This window comes from Borostomias antarcticus (assembly GCF_949987555.1).
Source record: "Borostomias antarcticus genome assembly, chromosome: 13".
In the NCBI taxonomy this organism is placed as follows: Eukaryota; Metazoa; Chordata; class Actinopteri; order Stomiiformes; family Stomiidae; genus Borostomias; species Borostomias antarcticus.
The window spans coordinates 1,022,188-1,044,687 of record NC_140246.1 but is presented as its reverse complement, the minus strand read 5'-3'; the positions used below and the strand labels follow the sequence as shown (position 1 = coordinate 1,044,687).

Genomic DNA, 22,500 nt, shown 5'->3' with positions numbered 1-22,500 from the left:
CTCTCTTCTCTCTCTCTCTCTCTCTCTCTCTCTCTCTATGTCTCTCTCTCTCTCTCTCTCTCTTACTAGCCTAGCTCACGGCACAGAGAAGCAGTGTGGCCGCATGGGCTCCTTAGTAAAACCAGCCCTGCTCCTGTTACCATGGTGACGCCCCCCTACCCATCATTCCTTCCTCTCCTCCCTCCCTCGTTTGTCAAACTTATCATGCTTGCTTTTTCTTTCTTTTTTTCTTTCTCTTACATGCCGGTTCTGTCTCCTTCTTTCCAAACTTTATTTGGATCATTGGCTATTAATGTTAATCTTAGAGGTGTGTCTCTCTCTCTTCTTCCTCCCCTCCCCCCTCTCCTCCCTCTCCTCTTTTCTTCTCTCTCTTTCTCTTTCTCTGTGAATGCCTCCTTAGTATACATGTTTAATGGGTGTTCATGAAAGATGCAGGTCTTCAGTTTCCACTGGCTTAGCGTTGTGACCCAGTCCATGTGAGGTTCGCACACACTCTCACACACACTCTCACACACTCTCACACACACACTCACACACACTCTCACACACTCACCCTAACCCTAACCCTATGTCCAGGCACCGTGACCTGGGAGGTGGCAGAGGTCGTGTTTCACGTGTGACATCGTTGTTCTCACCTTACGCTAGAACACCCTGACCCCTCACATTCACTCCTCCTCCTCTCCTCCTCTGGTCTCATACTCCTCCTCTCCTCCTCTCCTCCTCTGGTCTCACTCCTCCTCTCCTCCTCTGGTCTCACTCCTCCTCTCCTCCTCTGGTCTCATACTCCTCCTCTCCTCCTCTGGTCTCATACTCCTCCTCTCCTCCTCTGGTCTCATACTCCTCCTCTCCTCCTCAGGTCTCATACTCCTCCTCTCCTCCTCTGGTCTCATACTCCTCCTCTCCTCCTCTGGTCTCATACTCCTCCTCTCCTCCTCTCCTCCTCTGGTCTCATACTCCTCCTCTCCTCCTCTGGTCTCATACTCCTCCTCTCCTCCTCTGGTCTCATACTCCTCCTCTCCTCCTCTCCTCCTCTGGTCTCATACTCCTCCTCTCCTCCTCTGGTCTCATACTCCTCCTCTCCTCCTCTGGTCTCATACTCCTCCTCTCCTCCTCTCCTCCTCTGGTCTCATACTCCTCCTCTCCTCCTCTGGTCTCATACTTCTCCTCCTCCTCTCTTCCTCTCGTCCTCTGGTCTGTAGCATCATACAAATAAATGTAGCACATATAGCGTTACCTGGTATGTAGTTTATTTAGTAGGGACAATGCAAATTTACATAGTTTCATCGCAAAATGCAACCGATGTTCTGTACGGAGATTATAGCTTTCGCTAGTTTCCAACTCGTCCCTAGTTGGGCTTTTAAGGAAAGAAAGGGGAGAGAGACCCTGTCAACCACAGAGAAAGGGGAGAGAGACCCTGTCAACCACAGAGAAAGGGGAGAGAGACCCTGTCCACCACATAGAAAGGGGAGAGAGACCCTATCAACCACATAGAAAGGGGAGAGAGACCCTGTCAACCACATAGAAAGGGGAGAGAGACCCTGTCAACCACATAGAAAGGGGAGAGAGACCCTGTCAACCACATAGAAAGGGGAGAGAGACCTTGTCAACCACATACATTCCATATATTTTTACAAGAAAAATAAAGCATAAAAAAATAAAAAATACATAAAAAAGAGCTGGATAAAAACATAAATCATGTAAACACAATGAGAACAAAAGAAAAAATAAAAGAATGTAAAAAAATTCAACAGTTCACGATATTAACACAAGTAAAACTATGTGGTAAAAGCAATATTAACAAGGTATGTTTTAAGATCTCGCTTAAAAGTTACCATGGTCATTCTCAGGTCCTCTGGCAGGGTGTTTCAAAGGCTGGGGGCATAAGAACTAAAAGCTTCCTCCCCAGGACTCTTAGTCCTGGCTCTAGGACCTCCTCATGCCTCTTAGTCCTGACTAGGACCTCCTCATGCCTCTTAGTCCTGGCTCTAGGACCTCCCCATGCCTCTTAGTCCTGGCTCTAGGACCTCCTCATGCCTCTTAGTCCTGGCTCTAGGACCTCCTCATGCCTCTTAGTCCTGGCTCTAGGACCTCCCCATGCCTCTTAGTCCTGCTCTAGGACCTCCCCATGCCTCTTAGTCCTGGCTCTAGGACCTCCCCATGCCTCTTAGTCCTGGCTCTAGGACCTCCCCATGCCTCTTAGTCCTGGCTCTAGGACCTCCCCATGCCTCTTAGTCCTGCTCTAGGACCTCCCCATGCCTCTTAGTCCTGGCTCTAGGACCTCCCCAGGCCTCTTAGTCCTGGCTCTAGGACCTCCCCAGGCCTCTTAGCCCTGGCTCTAGGACCTCCTCATGCCTCTTAGTCCTGGCTCTAGGACCTCCCCCTGCCTCTTAGTCCTGCTCTAGGACCTCCCCATGCCTCTTAGTCCTGGCTCTAGGACCTCCCCAGGCCTCTTAGTCCTGGCTCTAGGACCTCCCCAGGCCTCTTAGCCCTGGCTCTAGGACCTCCTCATGCCTCTTAGTCCTGGCTCTAGGACCTCCCCCTGCCTCTTAGTCCTGGCTCTAGAACCTCCCCATGCCTCTTAGTCCTGGCTCTAGGAACCATTAAAAGCTCAGTTCCAGAGGACCTGAGGGACCTACTAGGTAAATATTTTAAAAGCATGTCTGAGATGTATTTAGGTGCATGATTATGTATGGATTTATAGACTAATAAAATAATCTTATATTCTAAAACTGACAGGTAACCAGTGCATTGATTTTAAAACTGGTGTGATGTGAGGCCTCTTCTAGTATTTGTAAGAACACGTGCTGCAGCATTTGGAATCAGTTGGAGTTGACTAATCTCTTTTTTGGTAGCCAGACAGGAGAGCGTTACTATAATCCAACCTGCTAGTAATAAAATCATGCATTAGTCTGTCAGTATCAGTCTGGGAGAGGAAAGCTTTCACCGTGGCAATGTTTATTAGGTGATAAAATGAGGTCCATGTCACATTCTTTATATGGGCCTCAAAGCTATGATCAGAGTCCAGCATGACACCTACGTTACTGGCCTGGCATTTGGTGTTCGGTGTCAATGTTTTTAAGTGCACCAATAGTCTCTCTTTCACCTTTTTCACCAATGATCAATACTTCAGTTTTGTCCTGGTTTAACTGGAGGAAGTTCTGTGACATCCACACATTTACAGGTGCATCTCAGAAAATTAGAATACTCAAAGTTCATTATTTTCTGTAATTTAATTCAAAAAGTGAAACTTTCATACATTATAGATTTATTACACACGTAGTGAAATATTTCAAGGCTGTAGTCGAGGGGTGTCACAGAAATGTAGAGCAGGATGTCATTAACATAGCTATGGTAGCTACTGTAATGTTGTTCCTTGTCATGACTTCTTGTAAGGGTATAGACTGAAAAATAAGGGCCCTAGAATTGATCCTTGTGGGACCCCACATGTCATCTCAGTGTTTTTTGAGCTGTGGTCACGAAGGGCGATGGAAAAACTCTCGGCCAGTGAAATAAGTCCAGAACCAGTCAAGGACTGGACCGGAGAGGCCGACCCAGTTATCCAGTTGTCTTCTAACAAGGATATCATGGTCTACCGGGTCAAACGCTGCACTCAGGTCCAGGAGGACAAGGACAGAGAGCTTTTTCGAGTCAGCATTGATTCTGAGGTCGTTGACAACGTTGACCAGTGTTGTCTTTGTGCTGTGATGAACTCAGGGGTGCCCACACTTTTGTGGCTTGTGAGCTGCTTTTAAAATGACCAGCTTGACATGATCTACCGCCTGGTCTACCATCAGCCCTCTAGTTCACCGTGGTACAAAATAGATTGTATAAAACTACTTGTCCCAGCTGCACATACAAGCCTAAACAATGATGAATTCATCCCACATGTGATTAAATCATTAAAATACTAAGCTAAACCGCAGTACAAAACTGTCACACCTGTCATCTACAAGGAGGAAGGAGGAAAGAAGTTGCAGGAGGAAGAGGAGGAAAAGTTGCCAAAGGAAAAAGTTGCTCGTTTGGACGAGAGAGGTGACGTGACTGCTTGGCTCAACACACGCAGCTTCAACATGCGTCATCAAGTCACCTTTTTTATGGCTTTTCTTTTGAATGGCTCGAGATCTATCAGCATGGCCTCTGTGATCTACTGGTCGATCGCCATCGACGTATTGGGCACCTCCGATTTAGCTGTTTGAGTACTTTTTTTTTCTCCAGTATTTTACTTAAAAGGGGAGGTTGGAGATTGGTCTAGATTTCCTGAGGACTCAAAGTTGTTTCTCTTCAGAATGTTTTTTACCAAGGCAGTTTTAAGTGCTGATACAAAAATGCCTGTAGTGAGGGAACAATTTACAATAGCTTAAGTGTCCACAAATACAGAGTTAAAAATAGTCTTGAAGAACTTGGTGGGAATTGAGGGGGCAGATAGACGATTTGTAAACGACTTCAAAACACTGCTCCGGGAAAGAAGAGGGTCAGCAAGCAAAACATTTGGTCTCGACTGGGTGATATTCATCCTAATGTCTCATCTGTTCTCTCAAATATACTACAAATCCCTCACACTTGGAGGTAGAGGACATGTTGACTTGTTTCTTGTTCTACCTCTTGTTCCTTGTTCTGCCTCTTTTTTATTTTATTCCCCATCCCCATCCCCTAGGGGGCTTTTACCCCACCTAGGCCGTTATTGTAAATAAGAGTTGCTCTTAATTAACTTGCCTAGCAAAATAAAGGTTGATGATGATGATGATGATGACAGGTGTATACGGGGCAGGAAGTGTGGCCTCGGTTATGAATGGGTCCAGTAACGTCGACTGAAGTGAAGTCCATGGAATACAGGAAGTTAATGAAATGAGGGTGGTCTTTGAGTCACCCTCGTTGTCTACTATGCAGATAAAATCGCCAGTTATAATAATCTGATCATAGTCTGTGTGGATCATAGACAGAAGTTCTGAAAAATCTGCTAAAAAGGTAGGGAACTTCTTGGGTGGTCTACAGACAGTTACTGGTAGAACTGGGGAGTGGAACTTTAAAACTACAGCGTGGTATTCAAATGAGGTAAAAACATCAAAGGAAATGCTCCTGCAGCTTAGAGCATCAGTTGCTATAGTGGCTGTTCCTCCGCCCCTTTTCCCAGGGGTGCGTTCAAATTCAGCGAACATAGCGAACGTTTGCGAACGTTAGAGAACTATTTTCCGTTAGCTTTGTGTTCGCCGCAAACGTTTGCTAACAGAAGCTAACAGTCTGGAGAGGTAGTTTGCCAGTAACGGAACAAGGATCACAATGCCCCAGGCTTACTGGAGATGTGCTCCCAGATGGGGATTGTTGCGTTTATGCAAACTATTTGGAACGTTCATTAAAAGCCGTTCAAATGTGACCGTTTGGAGAAAACATGTTTGCAACGAAAGTTCGCCTCCGTTAGCTGAATTTGAACGCAGCCCAGTTCTGGTAGACTGAGAGAAACTGTAGTTGGAGGGAGAAGCTTCAATCAGGGCTGCTGATCCATTGGTATCCAACCAAGTTTCAGTCAGAAACATCCAGTCTAGTTTGTGTTCACATATAAGATCATTTATGAGAAGCGTCTTGCCAGCAATGGACCTGATATGAAGAATTGTCATTGATATGTTCTCTGGGTGAGGGGACTGGCTCGAGAGATCAGATTGTCTGTGGAAACTACATTTAGTCTGTGGCTGCCTCTGTTCTTGAAAAAGAAAGGCATTGTCTAATCATATTCATAGGCCGACCACTAGAAACACTACAATCACTAAAAACGGTCAGATCAAAGGTAGTTCTTCCAGCCACATCCATATGTGTGCACTGAGTCAATAGGGTCGGGATCTAGGGGAGATGGGTTCGTTTTTGTGGTCATTTTGACCAAAACGAGAGAAAAAAACCGGACAGAACAAAATGTTAAGAGATCACCAAGGAGGCCTCTCACATGGATGAGGACAGGATGGATTCAGCAGGCCGATGCAGTCTACAGCTCTGAGCATAGCAACTCCTTCACTGGTTCATTCACTCTCACTCCCTCCGCCTCCTCTCTCTCTCTCTCTCTCTCTCTCTCTCTCCCTACCCCTCTCCTCTCTCTCTCTCTCTCTCTCCCTACCCCTCTCCTCTCTCTCTCTCTCTCTCTCTCTCTCCCCTCCCTCTTGCTCCCTCCCTCTCTTTTTCCCTCTCTACCCCCCTCTTCCTCTCTCCCACTCTCCCTCCCTAGCAGTGGATCAGGGTTGAGGAGGGGCTCTTCTTGGGGCAACAGTGGATCAGGGTTGAGGAGGGGCTCTTCTTGGGGCAACAGTGGATCAGGGTTGAGGAGGGGCTCTTCTTGGGGCAACAGTGGATCAGGGTTGAGGAGGGGCTCTTCTTAGGGCAACAGTGGACCTGGTGTGACCTCATACATAATGAACACTCACACACACACACAGACACACACTCACACTCTCTCACACACACACACACACACTCACACATACTCACACACACACACACACACACACTCACAGGCAGGTCTTTAAAGCGTCAGTGGTTACACACCCAGGCTATACTTTACAAGTCTATCGACCCCGGTGATCTTTGTGGCTGGTGGACTTTGTCAGCCTTGTGGTCAACATGGACAGGGCTGTAACGACGTGCACACGTTTGTGTGAGAGAGGGAACATGAGTTGCCAGTGATGGATGATAGTGATAGTATTGTTTGTTTATTTATTTGTACACACACACACACACACACACACACACACTCACTCACAGTAGCCTAAATGGGGGCTTTCCTGGGTTACAGAGGTCATAAATAATGGGGTCAAGCCACGTTGTTGTTTGGGTCAGTTGCTGGTTTTCTCTTCTCCCACATAATCATTGGCCGTTTGGAACAAATGTCTCTTGTCTAAATGCTGCACAAAGCAGCATAATGTGATTGGTTGGTGTAGTTTAGCCTGTGTAGACCAGCTTGTGTAGACCAGCCTGTGTAGACCAGCCTTTGTAGACCAGCTTGTGTAGACCAGCCTGTGTAGACCAGCCTGTGTAGACCAGCCTTTGTAGACCAGCCTGTGTAGACCAGCCTGTGTAGACCAGCCTGTGTAGACCAGCCTGTGTAGACCAGCTTGTGTAGACCAGCCTGTGTAGACCAGCTTGTGTAGACCAGCCTGTGTAGACCAGCCTGTGTAGACCAGCCTGTGTAGACCAGCCTGTGTAGACCAGCCTGTGTAGACCAATGGCGAGAGAAATGTACTCAAGATCTGTGTTGTTTCTCTCCTGCAGATCGGTGCTTATGACCAGCAGATATGGGAGAAGTCAGTGGAACAGAGAGAGATCAAGGTAAAGCTCTCAACTGCACTCTACTGTACTCTACTCTTGGTCATTTCTTTATTTCTTTATTCTCTTACCTACTTATTTGTCATTCTACATGTTACTTTGACCCCTCTTGTTTCTCTTCTCTTCCTTTGAACACTGAGAAGGTTCTGTCTGCTTGTGGACGCCTCTCTCTCTCTCTCTCTCTCTCTCTCTCTCTCTCTCTCTCTCTCTCTCTCTCTCTCTCGCTCTCTCTCTCTCTCGCTCTCTCTCTCTCTCTCTCTCTCTCGCTTTCTCTCTCGCTCTCTCTCCCGCTCTCTCTCTCGCTCTCTCTCCCGCTCTCTCGCTCTCTCTCTCTCTCTCTCTCGTTCTCTCTCTCACTCGCTCTCTCTCTCTCTCGCTCTCTCTCTCGCTCTCTCTCGCTCTCTCTCGCTCTCTCTCGCTCTCTCTCGCTCTCTCTCTCTCGCTCTCTCTCGCTCTCTCTCTCTCTCTCTCACTCTCTCGCTCTCTCGCTCTCTCTCGCTCTCTCTCTCTCTCTCTCTCTCCCGCTCTCTCTCTTCTCTCTGCTTAAACCATCCTGTCTGTGTAGCTTCATCAGTATGTTTCAGTTGATCTCTCCTCCTCCTCCTCTCTTACCGCCCTGCGCTGTCCCTTTCTCATCCTCTCATCCTCTCATCTCTGGTGTCTCATGCACAGTTTATTAGATTGGTGAGTACCGCTGCTGGAGTCATCCTGCATCCCACAATGCCCCTCTGCAGCCTGCCCCGTAGACTGATTGGTTGGTTGGTTGGTGGCCATGGTGTTTGCTGGTCAGCTTTTTTTGACCGCTCCGTTTTGGCACGAGTCGTGTGAGGGGAAACCTTTTACATGACAGTACTCGCGTAAATAAAGCCATGTTTTTATCTACACATTTATCAGGAAGTGGAGAGAAAACAGAGATGGATGGATGGATGGATGGATGGATGGATGGATGGATGGATGGATGGATGGAGAGGTTGGGAGTGGGACGAAAGATGGATAGATCAATTATTTATTAATCCCGAAGGAACTTTAAGCAAACGTGAACTCCGAACCCCGAGGACAGCCACAGAGTGGTGCTCTACTCTCCCCTTTGCTGGGGCGTGACCTTTGCTGGGGCGTGACCTTTGCTCGGGCGTGACCTTTCCTGACAGCCAGTCCCCTCAGCCCCCAAGAGGACTGTCTGACACAAGAGCCGTTTCACCTGGCTGCCCCTCACCACAACCGTTAACCTCTAGAGGACCCCCCCTTCTCCCCCCGCTGACACCCTCCCCCTTGAAGAAAACAAAGCAGACTCCCTCCTCACACCAGAGCTGTCACCATGCTGTAACACACTGTTGAGGCACGTTTTATTGAGCTCAAAGTCTAACACACACACACACATACACACACACACACACACACACACAGCAAACACTGTAAGTGTTATATTCTGTCATGCAAACGGCCTGGGAGTGTGTTGCGCTGTAGGGTAGCAGTCGGACCCCAGGGGCCTGTCTGACTAGCTCGTGGGGCCCAGACCTGGTACCCTCTAGATGCTTGATGTAGTCTACCCTGTTGAATAATGTTTTGGATTGAGAGTTGTAGAGTACATAAAGGATTTAGGATGTTGCTAACAAAAGTAAACTGGCCTTAGAAATGCCCTATGTAGTGAGACAAGACAGTGGCGCTGCCCCCTGCTGGTGAACCAGCATGCTTATCTGTACTGAGCTAAAAATACTTCTAGACTAGATTAGAAGTATCTTATGCTATGTTCAGACTGGCAGCCCGAATCTATTTTTGGCATACCCAGTTTGGAATCAGATTGCTTTCAAGTCTGAACAGCAAAAAAAGCATATGAGTTTTGCTAATAAGATTTGAACTACATTCATAGGTGGTTTGAAATGTGGATTTCTAAAGATGTGTCTCAGACTGGGTGTTCAATCCATCCAAACTGGATCTCAAATTTGTAGGCCTGGGTTAAAAAAAAAATCGATTCATCGATTCTGAATCAAATGATTCAGAATAGATACATGAATCCCAAAATCTATCATTTATTGCGTGGGTTACGTCGTTACGCGTAGGTGGGTATATTGCGGAATGCGTGGGTTACGTCGTTACGCTCCACTGGCTGGATAACTTAGCCGGTAACGTTGCGTTTACATGGCTACAGGGCTACTAGTTAGCTACGACATTGTGAGTTCTCGAAATCTAATTTTTACCTCACATATAAACACAAAACTGCATTTGTAGCTCTGTGTCGTTATAACTTAGATATCTGACAGAAAAAATATTTTTTCCATGGACAAATTTAGCCAATACTTACATTTAAAAACTCCTTCGCTCTGCCCTGCCTGACAGTCACCGGCATCGGCCATGACAGCTGTCCTGAGAATTTCGCTGAACAGTGACGTGATTTCCGGAATAGCATGCTCTGGACTATGCTACGTTTTTAGCCAATATAGCAGGTGAGGTAGCAGGTGAGAGGTAGCAGGCACAGTTTTGAAGTAGCATGCTAATTCTCGCCTGCTATATAGCAGGTAGCAGGCATTTCGGACACGGCCGTGGAGAACAATAGTCCCTGGACAAAAGGAAATGACCCATCTTTGAGCACTCTGGGAGGAAGTCTCAGTACAGGCCAAGCTTGAAGGAATGTCCAGGAACAAGACCATACATCAAGACATATCTCACAGCGTGGGGAAGGGTTAGGGTTAGGGTTAGAAGGTGATCAGAAGGTCAAGGGTCAGTGCCAGAGGAAAATAAGGAGATAAGAGACGGTGACAACAACAGCAGGCTGACGGACAACGCGGCAAAGTCGTTACCACAGCAACCAATGCAGATAAGTCGACGACGTCTGAATACACATCTGCTCCGATCACTTGCAGATAACAGTGTGAACACTAGACAGTCAGCCGAACCCTAACCCTAAAGGTCGTGTTTGAGAAAGAAATTGGATTTGCCTGCAATCTGAACAAAGCCTTAGATACGTAGGTTGTGTCGCACTTACAGCAGGGGATGAAGAGGAAGCTAGACACACACACACACACACACACACACACACACACACCTCTAGGAGAAAATATTGGCTCCGCCTAGTGGTTCCCTATAAGATGGGCTCTCCTCTATCAGCTAGAGGGACAGATAAGGAGCGCTATTGAGCTGAGAGTAAATATTGGCTTGTCAGAATGTCAAGGAGGCGTTCTGGGTCAGGCCTCTCTACACGTTAGCTTCAGGCACTGGTACAGTCAAGTGGGCTATACACACAGATGACGCAGTACACATGCTTAATCGTCCATGGATAACCGTACACTTTTATCAGTCACCACCGATGTAGACACTGTGGCTGCAGCTTAGCTATCATCCAGAGTATCCTACTACAGTCATGTCCTCCTCCACCACACCACCACAAGGTTCCCAAAGCATTCCCTAGGGTTAGGGTTAGGGTTAGCTCTAGGGGTTAGGGTTCAGGTTAGCTCTAGGGGTTAGGGTTAGGTCTAGGGGTTAGGGTTCAGGTTAGCTCTAGGGGTTAGGGTTAGGGTTAGCTCTAGGGGTTAGGGTTCAGGTTAGCTCTAGGGGTTAGGGTTCAGGTTAGCTCTAGGGGTTAGGGTTCAGGTTAGCTCTAGGGGTTAGGGTTAGGGTTAGCTCTAGGGGTTAGGGTTCAGGTTAGCTCTAGGGGTTAGGGTTCAGGTTAGCTCTAGGGGTTAGGGTTCAGGTTAGCTCTAGGGGTTAGGGTTAGGGTTAGCTCTAGGGGTTAGGGTTCAGGTTAGCTCTAGGGGATAGGGTTCAGGTTAGCTCTAGGGGTTAGGGCTCAGGTTAGCTCTAGGGGTTAGGGTTCAGGTTAGCTCTAGGGGTTAGGGCTCAGGTTAGCTCTAGGGGATAGGGTTTAGGTTAGCTCTAGGGGTTAGGGTTCAGGTTAGCTCTAGGGGTTAGGGTTAGGTCTAGGGGTTAGGGTTCAGGTTAGCTCTAGGGGTTAGGGTTCAGGTTAGCTCTAGGGGTTAGGGTTCAGGTTAGCTCTAGGGGTTAGGGTTCAGGTTAGCTCTAGGGGTTAGGGTTCAGGTTAGCTCTAGGGGTTAGGGTTAGCTCTAGGGGTTAGGGTTCAGGTTAGCTCTAGGGGTTAGGGTTCAGGTTAGCTCTAGGGGTTAGGGTTCAGGTTAGCTCTAGGGGTTAGGGTTCAGGTTAGCTCTAGGGGTTAGGGTTCAGGTTAGCTCTAGGGGTTAGGGTTCAGGTTAGCTCTAGGGCTGAGACGGCGAGTTCACACTGGATTAGAAAGCGCCGTGAAGCGTCAATACTCAAATGAGCAAGAGTCCGACTGGTCACACCAGAAGAGCAGGAACCAGGCTGTTCACACCAGAAGAGCAGGAGCCTAACTGGTCACACCAGAAGAGCAGGAACCAGGCTGTTCACACCAGAAGAGCAGGAACCAGGCTGTTCACACCAGAAGAGCAGGAGCCTGACTGTTCACACCAGAAGAGCGGGAGCCTAACTGGTCACACCAGAAGAGCAGGAACCAGGCTGTTCACACCAGAAGAGCAGGAACCAGGCTGTTCACACCAGAAGAGCGGGAGCCTAACTGTTCACACCAGAAGAGCAGGAGCCTGACTGTTCACACCAGAAGAGAGAGAGTCTGGCTCTGGTCTTTCTCCGCGCCGGTAAGCAAGCAACTCTGCTCCTCAGCACTTTAATCACACCTGTTCACTCGCGGCTCGTGGGACAAATAGACCAGGCGCTGATTCTATCGCTGCAGGGCACGAACCAGCCATGGAGGTCCAGTGTGAACAGTCAAATTGGTGAACTTGGGCGCCACAACGGAACTGGCTGCACTTCGGGGCACTTCCGTGTCCGGTCTGAACCCGGTGTAAGTATTCCAATAGCTCAAGGCCAGATGGAGTACGACTCCCTCTCAGAGTCTCTCTGGCTGCTCCCTAGCTGCTCTCCCTATCGGCACTGAGGGGGTTAACAATGGCGTTGATAATGAGTTGAAGCTTCCCTCTGACCTCATTCGACAGCACTGAGACAGGAAATGACCCACCGGCAGGTTACTCCATGTCACAGCAAGTAGAAATCTGTCGGGCTGCCAGCCGGGGGCGGGGGGGGTCATCGACCTTTAGCGGTGCCGGTGATAACGGGCCGGACTGGAGGCGTCGGTCAACAGCCAATCATCGACCCCGCGGGGGGGGGGGGCGGGGGCGGTGACTGACCGTGTTTTTAGTCTGCCGCGTTTGTCGGGCACGGTGTGTGAGGGTCTAACCCAGCATGTGTGTGTGGTTACCGTGACATTCTATTGGACACAAAACACACACACACAACTGGCCGCCACACCCCAGTCCTCAGCTATGTCACAGATTAGCAGATTGTGTGTTTGGTTTAGATTCTATTACTGCAGTTAGCAATATCTGTCTGTTAGGCTGTATGCCTGTCAGTCTGTCATATACCTGTCTGTCTGTGTACCCGTCTGTCTGTCTGTCTTCATACTTGCCTGTCTGTATACCTGTCTGTCTGTCTTCATACTTGTATGTCTGTCTGTCTTCATACTCGTCTGTGTGCATACCCGTCTGTCTGTCTGTCTGTCTGCATACTTCTCTGTCTGTCTTCATACTTGTGTGTCTGTATACCTGTCTGTCTGCATACCCGTCTGTCTGTCTTCATACTTGTCTGTCTGTATACCTGTCTGTCTGCATACCCATCTGTCTGTCTTCATACTTGTGTGTCTGTCTGTCTTCATACTCGTCTGTGTGCATACCCGTCTGTCTGTCTGTCTGCATACTTCTGTCTGTCTGTCTGTCTGCATACTTCTCTGTCTGTCTTCATACTTGTCTGTCTGTATACCTGTCTGTCTGCATACCCATCTGTCTGTCTTCATACTTGTCTGTCTGTATACCTGTCTGTCTGCATACCCGTCTGTCTGTCTTCATACCTGTCTGTCTGTATACCTGTCTGTCTGCATACCCGTCTGTCTGTCTGTACACCTGTCTGTCTTCATACCTGCTTGTGCCTAACTCTGCGTTGTTTCTGCAGGGTCTGAGGAACAAGCCAAAGAAAACAGGACATGTGAAGCCAGACCTGATAGATGTGGACCTGGTCAGAGGTGAGGAGGAGGAGGAGGAAGAAGGCGGGGGGGGGGGGGGTCCAACTCCAACATCACTGTCTCTGTCTCTGTCACTCTCCCTCTCCTCTCTCTCTCTCCCCCTCTCCTCTCTCCCTCTCCTCTCTCTCTCCCCCTCTCCTCCCTCACCTCCCTCTCTCCCTCACCTCCCTCACCTCCCTCTCTCTCCCTCTCCTCTCCCTCTCACTCCCTCTCCCTCTCTCTCCCCCTCTTTTCTCTCCCTCTCTCTCCCTCTTTCTCCCCCTCCTGTCTTCTCAATAATTCAGACCCAGCAGACCTGACTGGTTTAGTGTTGCCCTCATTGCTTTGTAATGCCCACATGCCAAGCTCACCCACCCATACAGAAAGAGGGGGGGTGGAGGGAGAGTGAAGGGGGGGGGGGGCAGGGACTTGATCTAGAGGGGGTGTGTGTGTGTTCTAGCCTTTGTGTGTGTGTGTGTGTGTGTGTGTGTTCTAGCCTGTGTGTGTGTGTTCTAGCCTGTGTGTGTGTTCTAGCTTGTGTGTGCGTGTGTGTTCTAGCCTGTGTGTGTGTTCTAGCTTGTGTGTGTGTGTTCTAACCTGTGTGTGTGTGTGTGTGTGTCCTCCAGGCTCAGCGTTTGCCAAGGCGAAGCCTGAGAGTCCGTGGACGTCTCTGACCAGGAAGGGTCTGGTCAGGGTGGTCCTCTTCCCCTTCTTCTACCGCTGGTGGATCCAGGTCACCTCCAGGGCCATCTTCCTGCTGCTCCTCTCCCTCTACCTGCTGCAAGGTTAGATGTGTGTGTGTGTGTGCGTGTGTGTGTGTGTGTGCGCACACACTAACACACTAACAACACAAAAGCAGTATGTGTACAATTTTGCATAAGCTGAGAACAGAAAGACAGAAGTCCTCTTTCAGTATTCCTTAAGTCAGCTCTCTCTCCCCCCTTCTACCCCTCCCTCCCTCCCTCTCTCCCCCCCTCCCTCTCTCCCCCCCTCTACCCCTCCCTCCCTCTCTCTCTCCCCCCTTCTACCCCTCCCTCCCTCTCTCTCTCCCCCCTTCTACCCCTCCCTCCCTCCCTCCCTCCCCCCTGTTCCCTTCACCCCCCCTCTCCCCTCCACCTCTTCCCCACCCCCCCTCTCTCTCCCCTCCCCCTCCCTCCCTCCCTCCCTCCCTCTCTCTCCCCTCCCCCTCCCTCCCTCCCTCCCTCCCTCCCTCCCTCCCTCCCTCCCTCCCTCCCTCCCTCCCTCCCCCCTCTCTCTCCCCTCCCCTCCCCCCCTCTCTCTCCCCTCCCCCTCCCTCCCTCCCTCCTCCCCTCTCTCTCCCCTCCCCCTCCCCCCCTCTCCCTCCCTCCCCCTCCCTCCCTCTCTCTCTCACAGTGGGAGCAGCGGTGTTGTACGTGTCCATCCGCCGGCCCCATGGCATCCCGGCCACCGAGGTGTTTGGCGCCACCTGGCTGATGCTGTTGCTAGGCACCGTGCACTGCCAGATCGTCTCCACGCGCACGCCCAAACCCACGGCCAACAGCGGCGGCAAGAGACGCAGGTGCGAGGAGGGGGAGGGAGGGAGGGAGAGGGGGGAGACAGGGGGGAGGTAGGAGGGAGGGAGACGGGGGGTTGGAGGAGGTAGGAGGGAGAGGGGGGAGAGGGATTGGTGGAGGAGGTACAGTAGGAGGGAGGGAGATGGGGGGGGTGGGTGGAGGAGGAGGGAGACGGGGGGGTGGAGGAGGTAGGAGGGAGAGGGGGGAGAGGGATTGGTGGAGTAGGTAGGAGGGAGGGAGATGGGGGGGGGGGGGTGGAGGAGGAGGAGGGAGACGGGGGGGTGGAGGAGGAGGGAGACGGGGGGGTGGAGGAGGTAGGAGGGTGGGAGACGGGGGGGTGGGTGGAGGAGGAGGTAGGAGGGAGAAAAGAGGACAAGAGGAGGTGGAGGAGGGAGACGGGGGGGTGGAGGAGGTGGGAGGGTGGGAGACGGGGGGGGGGGGGGGTGGAGGAGGTAGGAGGGAGAAGAGAGGACAAGAGGAGGTGGAGGAGGGAGACGGGGGGGTGGAGGAGGTAGGAGGGAGAAGAGAGGACAAGAGGAGGTGGAGGAGGGAGGGTGATTATGTACTAAATATGTTGTAGCCTTGTGCTCTGTCGTCTCCATCTATACCCGTCTGTTCAAGTGTTCCCTTGAGGCCGAGCCGACCAGGAGCCTCCCTGCTGTGTGGGTTAGGGTTAGGGTCAGGGTTAGGGTTCTGTTCCTCACAGGGTCAGGGTTCTGTTCCTCACAGGGTCAGGGTTCTGTTCCTCACAGGGTTAGGGTTCTGTTCCTCACAGGGTGAGGGTCCTGTTCCTCACAGAGGGGAGCTCCGTGACTCTGACGTCATCTCGCGGTCCACGGTTGGGGTGACGGGTCAAAAACACGAAAGGCTTCTCCAGCCGGTCTATCGTGCACCTCCATGTTTTTGACCTCCCGGTGTCTCTGCCTGCTGATGACATCAGCGCTGCGAAGCTCCCAGCGAGGGTTAGGGCTACTGGTGAGGGTTAGGGCTACTGATGAGGGTTAGGGCTACTGGGTTAGGGTTAGGGCTAGGGTTAGGGTTAGGGTTAGGGCTAGGGTTAGGGTTAGGGCTACTGATGAGGGTTAGGGCTAGGGTCCCCACGAGCCCACAGAGGGATAACTCCTGGTCGCCTAGCCAGAGGAGGAGAGCAGGTGTTGCATCACATGTTGTCAGTGGTATTCCTGGTCACGTGACTAGAATGTGCTCACTCACTTCCTGTCTTTAGATGTAACTGTGACTTCCTGTTATAGAAGGTGGCGACGCGCCCTAGAGAGTGTATCGCTGCCTCCACTCTCCACCCCTGGCTTAGAAACAGCTCCGACAATTTTCAGACTCGTTGAAGAAAATTGGTCCATGCCACAGTTTTGGAATGGGGTTTTAATGGTTACTGGAAGGGTTAACAGTTCTGATGCTGACCTAATGACATGTATCAACTTCCTGACTACCCAGCAGCCTTCACTCTGAACAGCAGATGTGGTCAGAAACCCAACACTGCCGAACCTCGCCTCACCCTCAGTCAATGCCTGGGGTGTTATGAGCGGACCTGGTGGTAGAATGTGAAAGTGTGAAAGTCAGCCAGCGTTTTGATCTGGTCCTTTCTGACCACACCTGGTGTTACACTCGGTTCAGCTGCTGTTCTTGATCCTTCTCACTGTCTGTTCTCAGAATCAACACTGAAACAAACGCTGTGAACGGTCTCTCATTGATCTCAGTCACACTCTGTTTTGGACCTTTACCTGCCTCACTACCTACCTACCTACCCTACCTACCTACCCACCTACCTACCTACCCTACCTACCTACCTACCTACCTACCTACCTACCCACCTACCTACCTACCTACCTACCTACCTACCTACCTACCTACTACCTACCTATCTACCCACCTACCTACCTACCCACCTACCTACCTACCTACCTACCCTACCCTACCTACCCTACCTACCCTACCTACCTACCTACCTACCCTACCCTACCTACCTACCTACCTACCTACCTATCTACCTGCCTCCCTACCCACCTACCTACCTACCTACCTACCTACCTACCTACCTAAACCTACCTACCTACCTACCCACCTACCTACCTACCTACCTACCCACCTACCTACCTACCCACCTACCTACCCACCTACCTACCTACCTATACCTACCTACCTATCTACCTACCAACCTACCTACCTACCCACCTACCTACCTAAACCTACCTACCTACCCTACCCTACCTACCTACCCACCCACCTACCTACCTAAACCTACCTAAACCTACCTACCTACCTAAACCTACCTACCCACCTACCTACCTACCTACCTACCTACCCTACCCACCCTACCTACCTACCTACCTACCTACCCTACCTACCCTACCTACCACCTACTACCTACCCACCTACCTACCTACCCACCTACCTACCCACCTACCTACCTAAACCCACCTACCGACCCACCCACCCACCCACCTACTACCTACCTACCTATCCACCTACCTACCCAACCACCTACCTACCTACCCTACCTACCTACCTACCTACCTACCTACCTACCTACCTACCTACCCACCTACCTACCCACCTACCTACCTACCTACCCACCCACCTACCTACCTACTCACCTACCTACCTACCTATCTACCCACCCACCTACCTATCTACCCACCTACCTACCTACCCACCTACCTACTCACCTACCTACCTACCTACCCACCTACCTACCCACCTACCTACCCACCTACCTACCTACCTACCTACCTACCTACCTACCTACCTACCCACCTACCTACTCACCTACCTATCTACCCACCCACCTCTCTCTAAGTACTGCTGTACTTCTAATTTCTCTCGCTAAAGGAAGTTGAGGAAAGCAGTTCACTTGGAGGTGCATAGGGAAGGAGATGGCTCTAGCACTACCGATAACACTCAGGAGGGGGCGCTGCAGTCCCAGGGCACCACCACCTCTTACAGCCTGGGGACTCTCTTCCAAGATTTCTGGCATGATATCTGTAAAGCAGGGTGTGTATTCTCTCTCCTCTCAAAGGTCACGACCTTCTTTAAACAGCTGCAACATCCCTTCTGCCCACTGGACAATAAACTCCCTAGTAGTAGTCTTTCCATTGGATAATAAACATTGAAACAGCCTTTCTATTGCGTTATTAACATGTAAACTGTCTTCCTATTGGAAGCCACGTTTAGCCATGGTGAGATGGTACCAAAGTGAACTAAAGTCCTTCTCCATCCTGAATTCCAGTCTGTTCCACTGTTCACCTTGTCTTGTCATCATGTCCATGTGTGTTAGAAGAGATGTTGCGGTTCATTTTGTTGCCTGTGGTACGTTTTTCAACTGTTCAAACTATGCTCAAGAGAAGAAGCATGGGGTAAGAAAGGCTCCCGAAGTTTCCGTTCAATGTCCTAGAAATGTTGAGTGTCGTACTATCGCTATACGCTCTCCCAGACTAGTCACTAGCCTGGTACGACCATCCCGTTCTCGCCAGCTCACATTCTGTTTCACTAACGCAGAACGGTCTGGCCTTCGCCACCTCCAGAGCGATTATCCCAAAATCCAGACCACACCGGGCCAGTCAGGGACTGCGTTTTAACTGCTGTCCCGCCCCACAGTGGAAAGCAGCCCCTGATTGGTTCGTGTCCCTGCCGCTCGCTAAACAAACATGGCGGCTCCCGAAGCAACGAGTGGTAACGTTAACGTTAGAAGAATAACCGCAGCTATAAGTGCAGTTATTCCAGGAATAGACTTGATCACAACACCTAAACAAGAACAAGAGTATGCACTAGCGGAGTTTCTTGGTGGAAAATAAGTTTTTGCCGATTTGGCAAAAGATTGCTGAGCACTGATTGGCTGAAGGTGTTTGTCTGTCAAGGCAAGTACCCCCGCCCACGAAATCGCTCTCTATGGGGCGAAGGCCAGACCGATATTGTGGAGCGAAGCAGTGAGCTCGCTAGATCGGGATGGTCATACCAGGCTAACTAGACACTGTCTCTCTGTTACCAACACAGGCTCACACAAATCAACTGACCTTTAGTAAACATCAGACCCTTCTAGCGCCAGTAGCTCTATCTCTCTGGTAGCATTAGGGTTAGGGTTAGGCATTGTTAGCGTTAGGGTTAGGCATTGTTAGCGTTAGCCCATCCAGTCCTGTAGACCCCCTAGCTCTAGCTTCCTTCCCCCATGCTGCTACTTCCCTCTGCCCCAGCCTGTGGCTCGTTTGTTCAGGAGAGAGCCACTCGCCGGCTGCCGTGACTGGAGTTGACCTGAGCTCACCTCAGTGCTAACGTGGCAGGGCTTACGTGGCACCGCTAACGCGGCAGCGCTATAGCACCCGTTTCTCTGTCTCTCTGAGAGCAGCGTTTGGGCAGCGTTGCTCTCTCCTGAACGCACCTCTAGACCTGCTACTGATTCTGTTCTGCATGCTGGAAGGCTCTGCTCTACTCCCAACATGACTACAGGTTTAGTCTTACCCTGCTCCTCTCCTCTCTGTCTCTGTCTGTGTGTCTCTCTTTGCCTCCCCCTCTCTCTTCCTCTCTCTCTCTCGGTCTGTCTTCTCTCTCCGTCTATCCTCCCTTCTCCCTCTCCCACCCTCCCTCACCCCTAAGATCTAAGAAGTCCAAGCTCTCCATAGACAAGTCCACGGAGACAGACAATGGCTACGTCTCATTGGATGGCAGGGTGACCAGCAAGAGCAGCGAGGAGGGGCTTCAGCTCCACGAACCGCGATGTGATTTGCTGCTCCGCTCAGAGGAGGCGTGTTGGACCGCCCCCCAGCCACCCCGGAACCTGCTCCTGCCTCCCAGCACCAAGGTACGACACACACACACACACACACACACACCTGAGTGTGAGTGTACCAGGTTCTCCTCACGCAGTTCTCTGCTCTGCCACCAGGAGGCGTGTGTGGGCCCTCGCAGCGTGGAGAACATGTCAGACGAGGCGTCCAGTGAGGAAGACCCGGAGGCGGCGTCCTACAGCGCCCTGCGCCGCGGGATTGAGCGCATAGACAGCACCCTGCGCAACAGGAAGAGCCACCATTACAAGAAACACTACACGGCTGAGGTGTGTGTTTGTGTGTGAGTGTGTTTGTGTGTGTGAGTGTGTGTGAGAGAGAGAGAGAGAGAGAGAGACAGAGAGACGCACATTAAGGCCGGATTCATAGTCGACGCAAACTACATGAAGCGCAAGCTTCGCAAGGCCACGCAAGATCTCGTTGCGTCCTTGCGTGTGTCATGCCGAAATTTGTCACTTGACGCAAGCAGTAGTGCAATTCCTTATGTTTCCACAAAACAAAACACAGAACGCAAGCTCTGGAGTCATGTTGGAGCTCGCGTTCACAACGTAGCTTGCGTTGTTTACGTCGACTATGAATCAGGCCTAAGAATGATCTATGCTGAAATACACCCACACACACAGGCACACACACACTCAACCCCCCCCCCACCCCCCCTCTAGGAGGTGCCCAAGTCGGGGACGAGCTGCAGCTCTCGCTGCTCCAGCCTGAGGACCCAGGACTCTGAGAGCACGCGGCCCGAGTCGGAGACCGAGGACCTGCTCTGGGAGGACTTCCTCCACTGCGCAGAGTGCCGCTCCTCCTGCACCAGCGAGACCGAGGGGGAGGGCGCCGCCGCCGCCGCCAACGCCCCCGTGTCGTCCGCCTGCCCCGCCTCCAAGAAGGAGTACCGCGACGACCCCTTCCACCAGGTCAGCCAGGGGATCAGGGCAAGAGGGGCCACGTGTGTGTGTGTGTGTGTGTGTGTGTGTGTGTGTGTGTGTGTGTGTGTGTGTGTGTGTGGGGCTGTACTGTTCATATGTAGTATGCATGTCTGGGCGTTATTATATATTATTATTAACGTTATTATCTATATGCTGATCTTGTGTGTCTGTGTGTGCGTGTGTGTGTCTGTGTGTGCATGTGTGCGTGTGTCTGTGTGTGCGTGTGTGCGTGTGTCTGTGTGTGCGTGTGTGTGCGTGTGTGTGTGTGCGTGTGTGTGTGTACGTGTGTGTGCGTGTGCGCGCAGGGTCACACACCGTGGCTGCACAGCTCTAGCCCGGGGCTGGAGCGCGTCAGCGCCATCGTGTGGGAGGGAAACGAATGTAAGAAGGCCGACATGTCAGTCCTGGAGATCAGCGGCATGATCATGAACAGGGTGAGTAACGTTAGCACGGGACCCTAACCATAACGTTAGCATGGGACCCTAACCCTAACGTTAGCATGGGACCCTAACCCTAACGTTAGCATGGGACCCTAACATTAGCATGGGACCCTAACCCTAACGTTAGCACGGGACCCTAACCCTAACGTTAGCACGGGACCCTAACGTTAGCATGGGACCCTAACCATAACGTTAGCATGGGACCCTAACCATAACGTTAGCATGGGACCCTAACCATAACGTTAGCATGGGACCCTAACCATAACGTTAGCATGGGACCCTAACATTAGCATGGGACCCTAACCCTAACGTTAGCACGGGACCCTAACCCTAACGTTAGCATGGGACCCTAACCCTAACGTTAGCATGGGACCCTAACATTAGCATGGGACCCTAACCCTAACGTTAGCATGGGACCCTAACCCTAACGTTAGCATGGGACCCTAACCCTAACGTTAGCATGGGACCCTAACCCTAACGTTAGCATGGGACCCTAACGTTAGCACGGGACCCTAACCCTAACGTTAGCGCGGGACCCTAACCATAACGTTAGCGCAGGACCCTAACCCTAACGTTAGCACGGGACCCTAACCCTAACGTTAGCGTGGTTCCCTTATAACTAAGTCTGGTCACAGAGGCTTTTAACACACCACTAACATCTCTCTCTCTCTCTCTCTCTCTCTCTCTCCCTCTCTCTCTCTCTCTCTCTCTCTCTCCCCCCCTCTCTCTCTCTCCCTCTCTCTCTCTCTCTCTCTCTCTCTCTCAGGTGAACCTGTACACTCCAGGCATTGGCTACCAGATCTTTGGAAACCTGGTATCCGTCACCTTGGGGCTCACGCCCTTTGCCTATAGGCTGGCCCAGTACCGAGACCTGGATCAGCTGACCACCCTCTCCGCCAATGAGCTCATCTCGGTGGCCTTCGGCTCCTCCTCCGACGTCATGGTGGTCACCATGGTGACGGTCAGCTTCATGGTGCGGGTGTGTCTCATCTGGCTCTTCTTCTTCCTGCTCAGCGTGGCCGAGAGGACATACAAGCAGGTGCGTGTGTGTGTGTGTGTGTCTGTGTGTGTGTGTGTGTGTGTGTGTGTGTGTGTGCGGGCATGTATGTATGTATGTGTGTGTGCTTGTGTGTGTGTTGTATGGTGGTGTGTGTGCTTAGAGGACTGTGCCTCCAGACGAACCATTCTAATGTATCTGTTGCAGGGTTATAATATTTGCAGGGTTATAATAGTTGCAGGGTTAGAATAGTTTTGCTTTTTTCATTAGTTTTTATTTTTATATCGTTTTAACTTTTTGTTTTCAATTTCAGTTTCGTTTTTTTAATTAACTTTTAAAGCAGATTTGCTAGTTTACTTTATTTTATTTTTTTTGATTGCTTTTAGATTAGTTTTTATTAGTTTCAGTATTACTTTTAGATTATTAGTTTCAGTATTACTTTTAGATTATTAGTTTCAGTATTACTTTTAGATTAT

General features: G+C 50.8%; 1 protein-coding gene across 5 annotated transcripts in view; it reads left to right on the top strand.

Annotated features, from left to right (window-relative positions):
* The window catches only part of LOC311316613 (protein PHTF2), a 44,961-nt gene that overhangs the window by 19,194 nt on the left and 3,267 nt on the right, over positions 1-22,500 (top strand). For 2 of the 5 annotated variants that reach the window (XM_084447504.1, XM_084447503.1), the window contains exons 3-11: positions 7,249-7,305; positions 13,291-13,360; positions 13,966-14,124; positions 14,714-14,879; positions 17,719-17,880; positions 19,477-19,933; positions 20,327-20,575; positions 20,893-21,021; positions 21,794-22,066. In XM_084447504.1, the coding sequence (XP_084303630.1) occupies positions 7,249-7,305; positions 13,291-13,360; positions 13,966-14,124; positions 14,714-14,879; positions 17,719-17,880; positions 19,477-19,933; positions 20,327-20,575; positions 20,893-21,021; positions 21,794-22,066 (1,722 nt within the window). The remainder of the gene's footprint in view (positions 1-7,248; positions 7,306-13,290; positions 13,361-13,965; positions 14,125-14,713; positions 14,880-17,718; positions 17,881-19,476; positions 19,934-20,326; positions 20,576-20,892; positions 21,022-21,793; positions 22,067-22,500) is intronic. The other 3 variants (XM_084447506.1, XM_084447505.1, XM_084447507.1) reach the window with 3 other exon arrangements.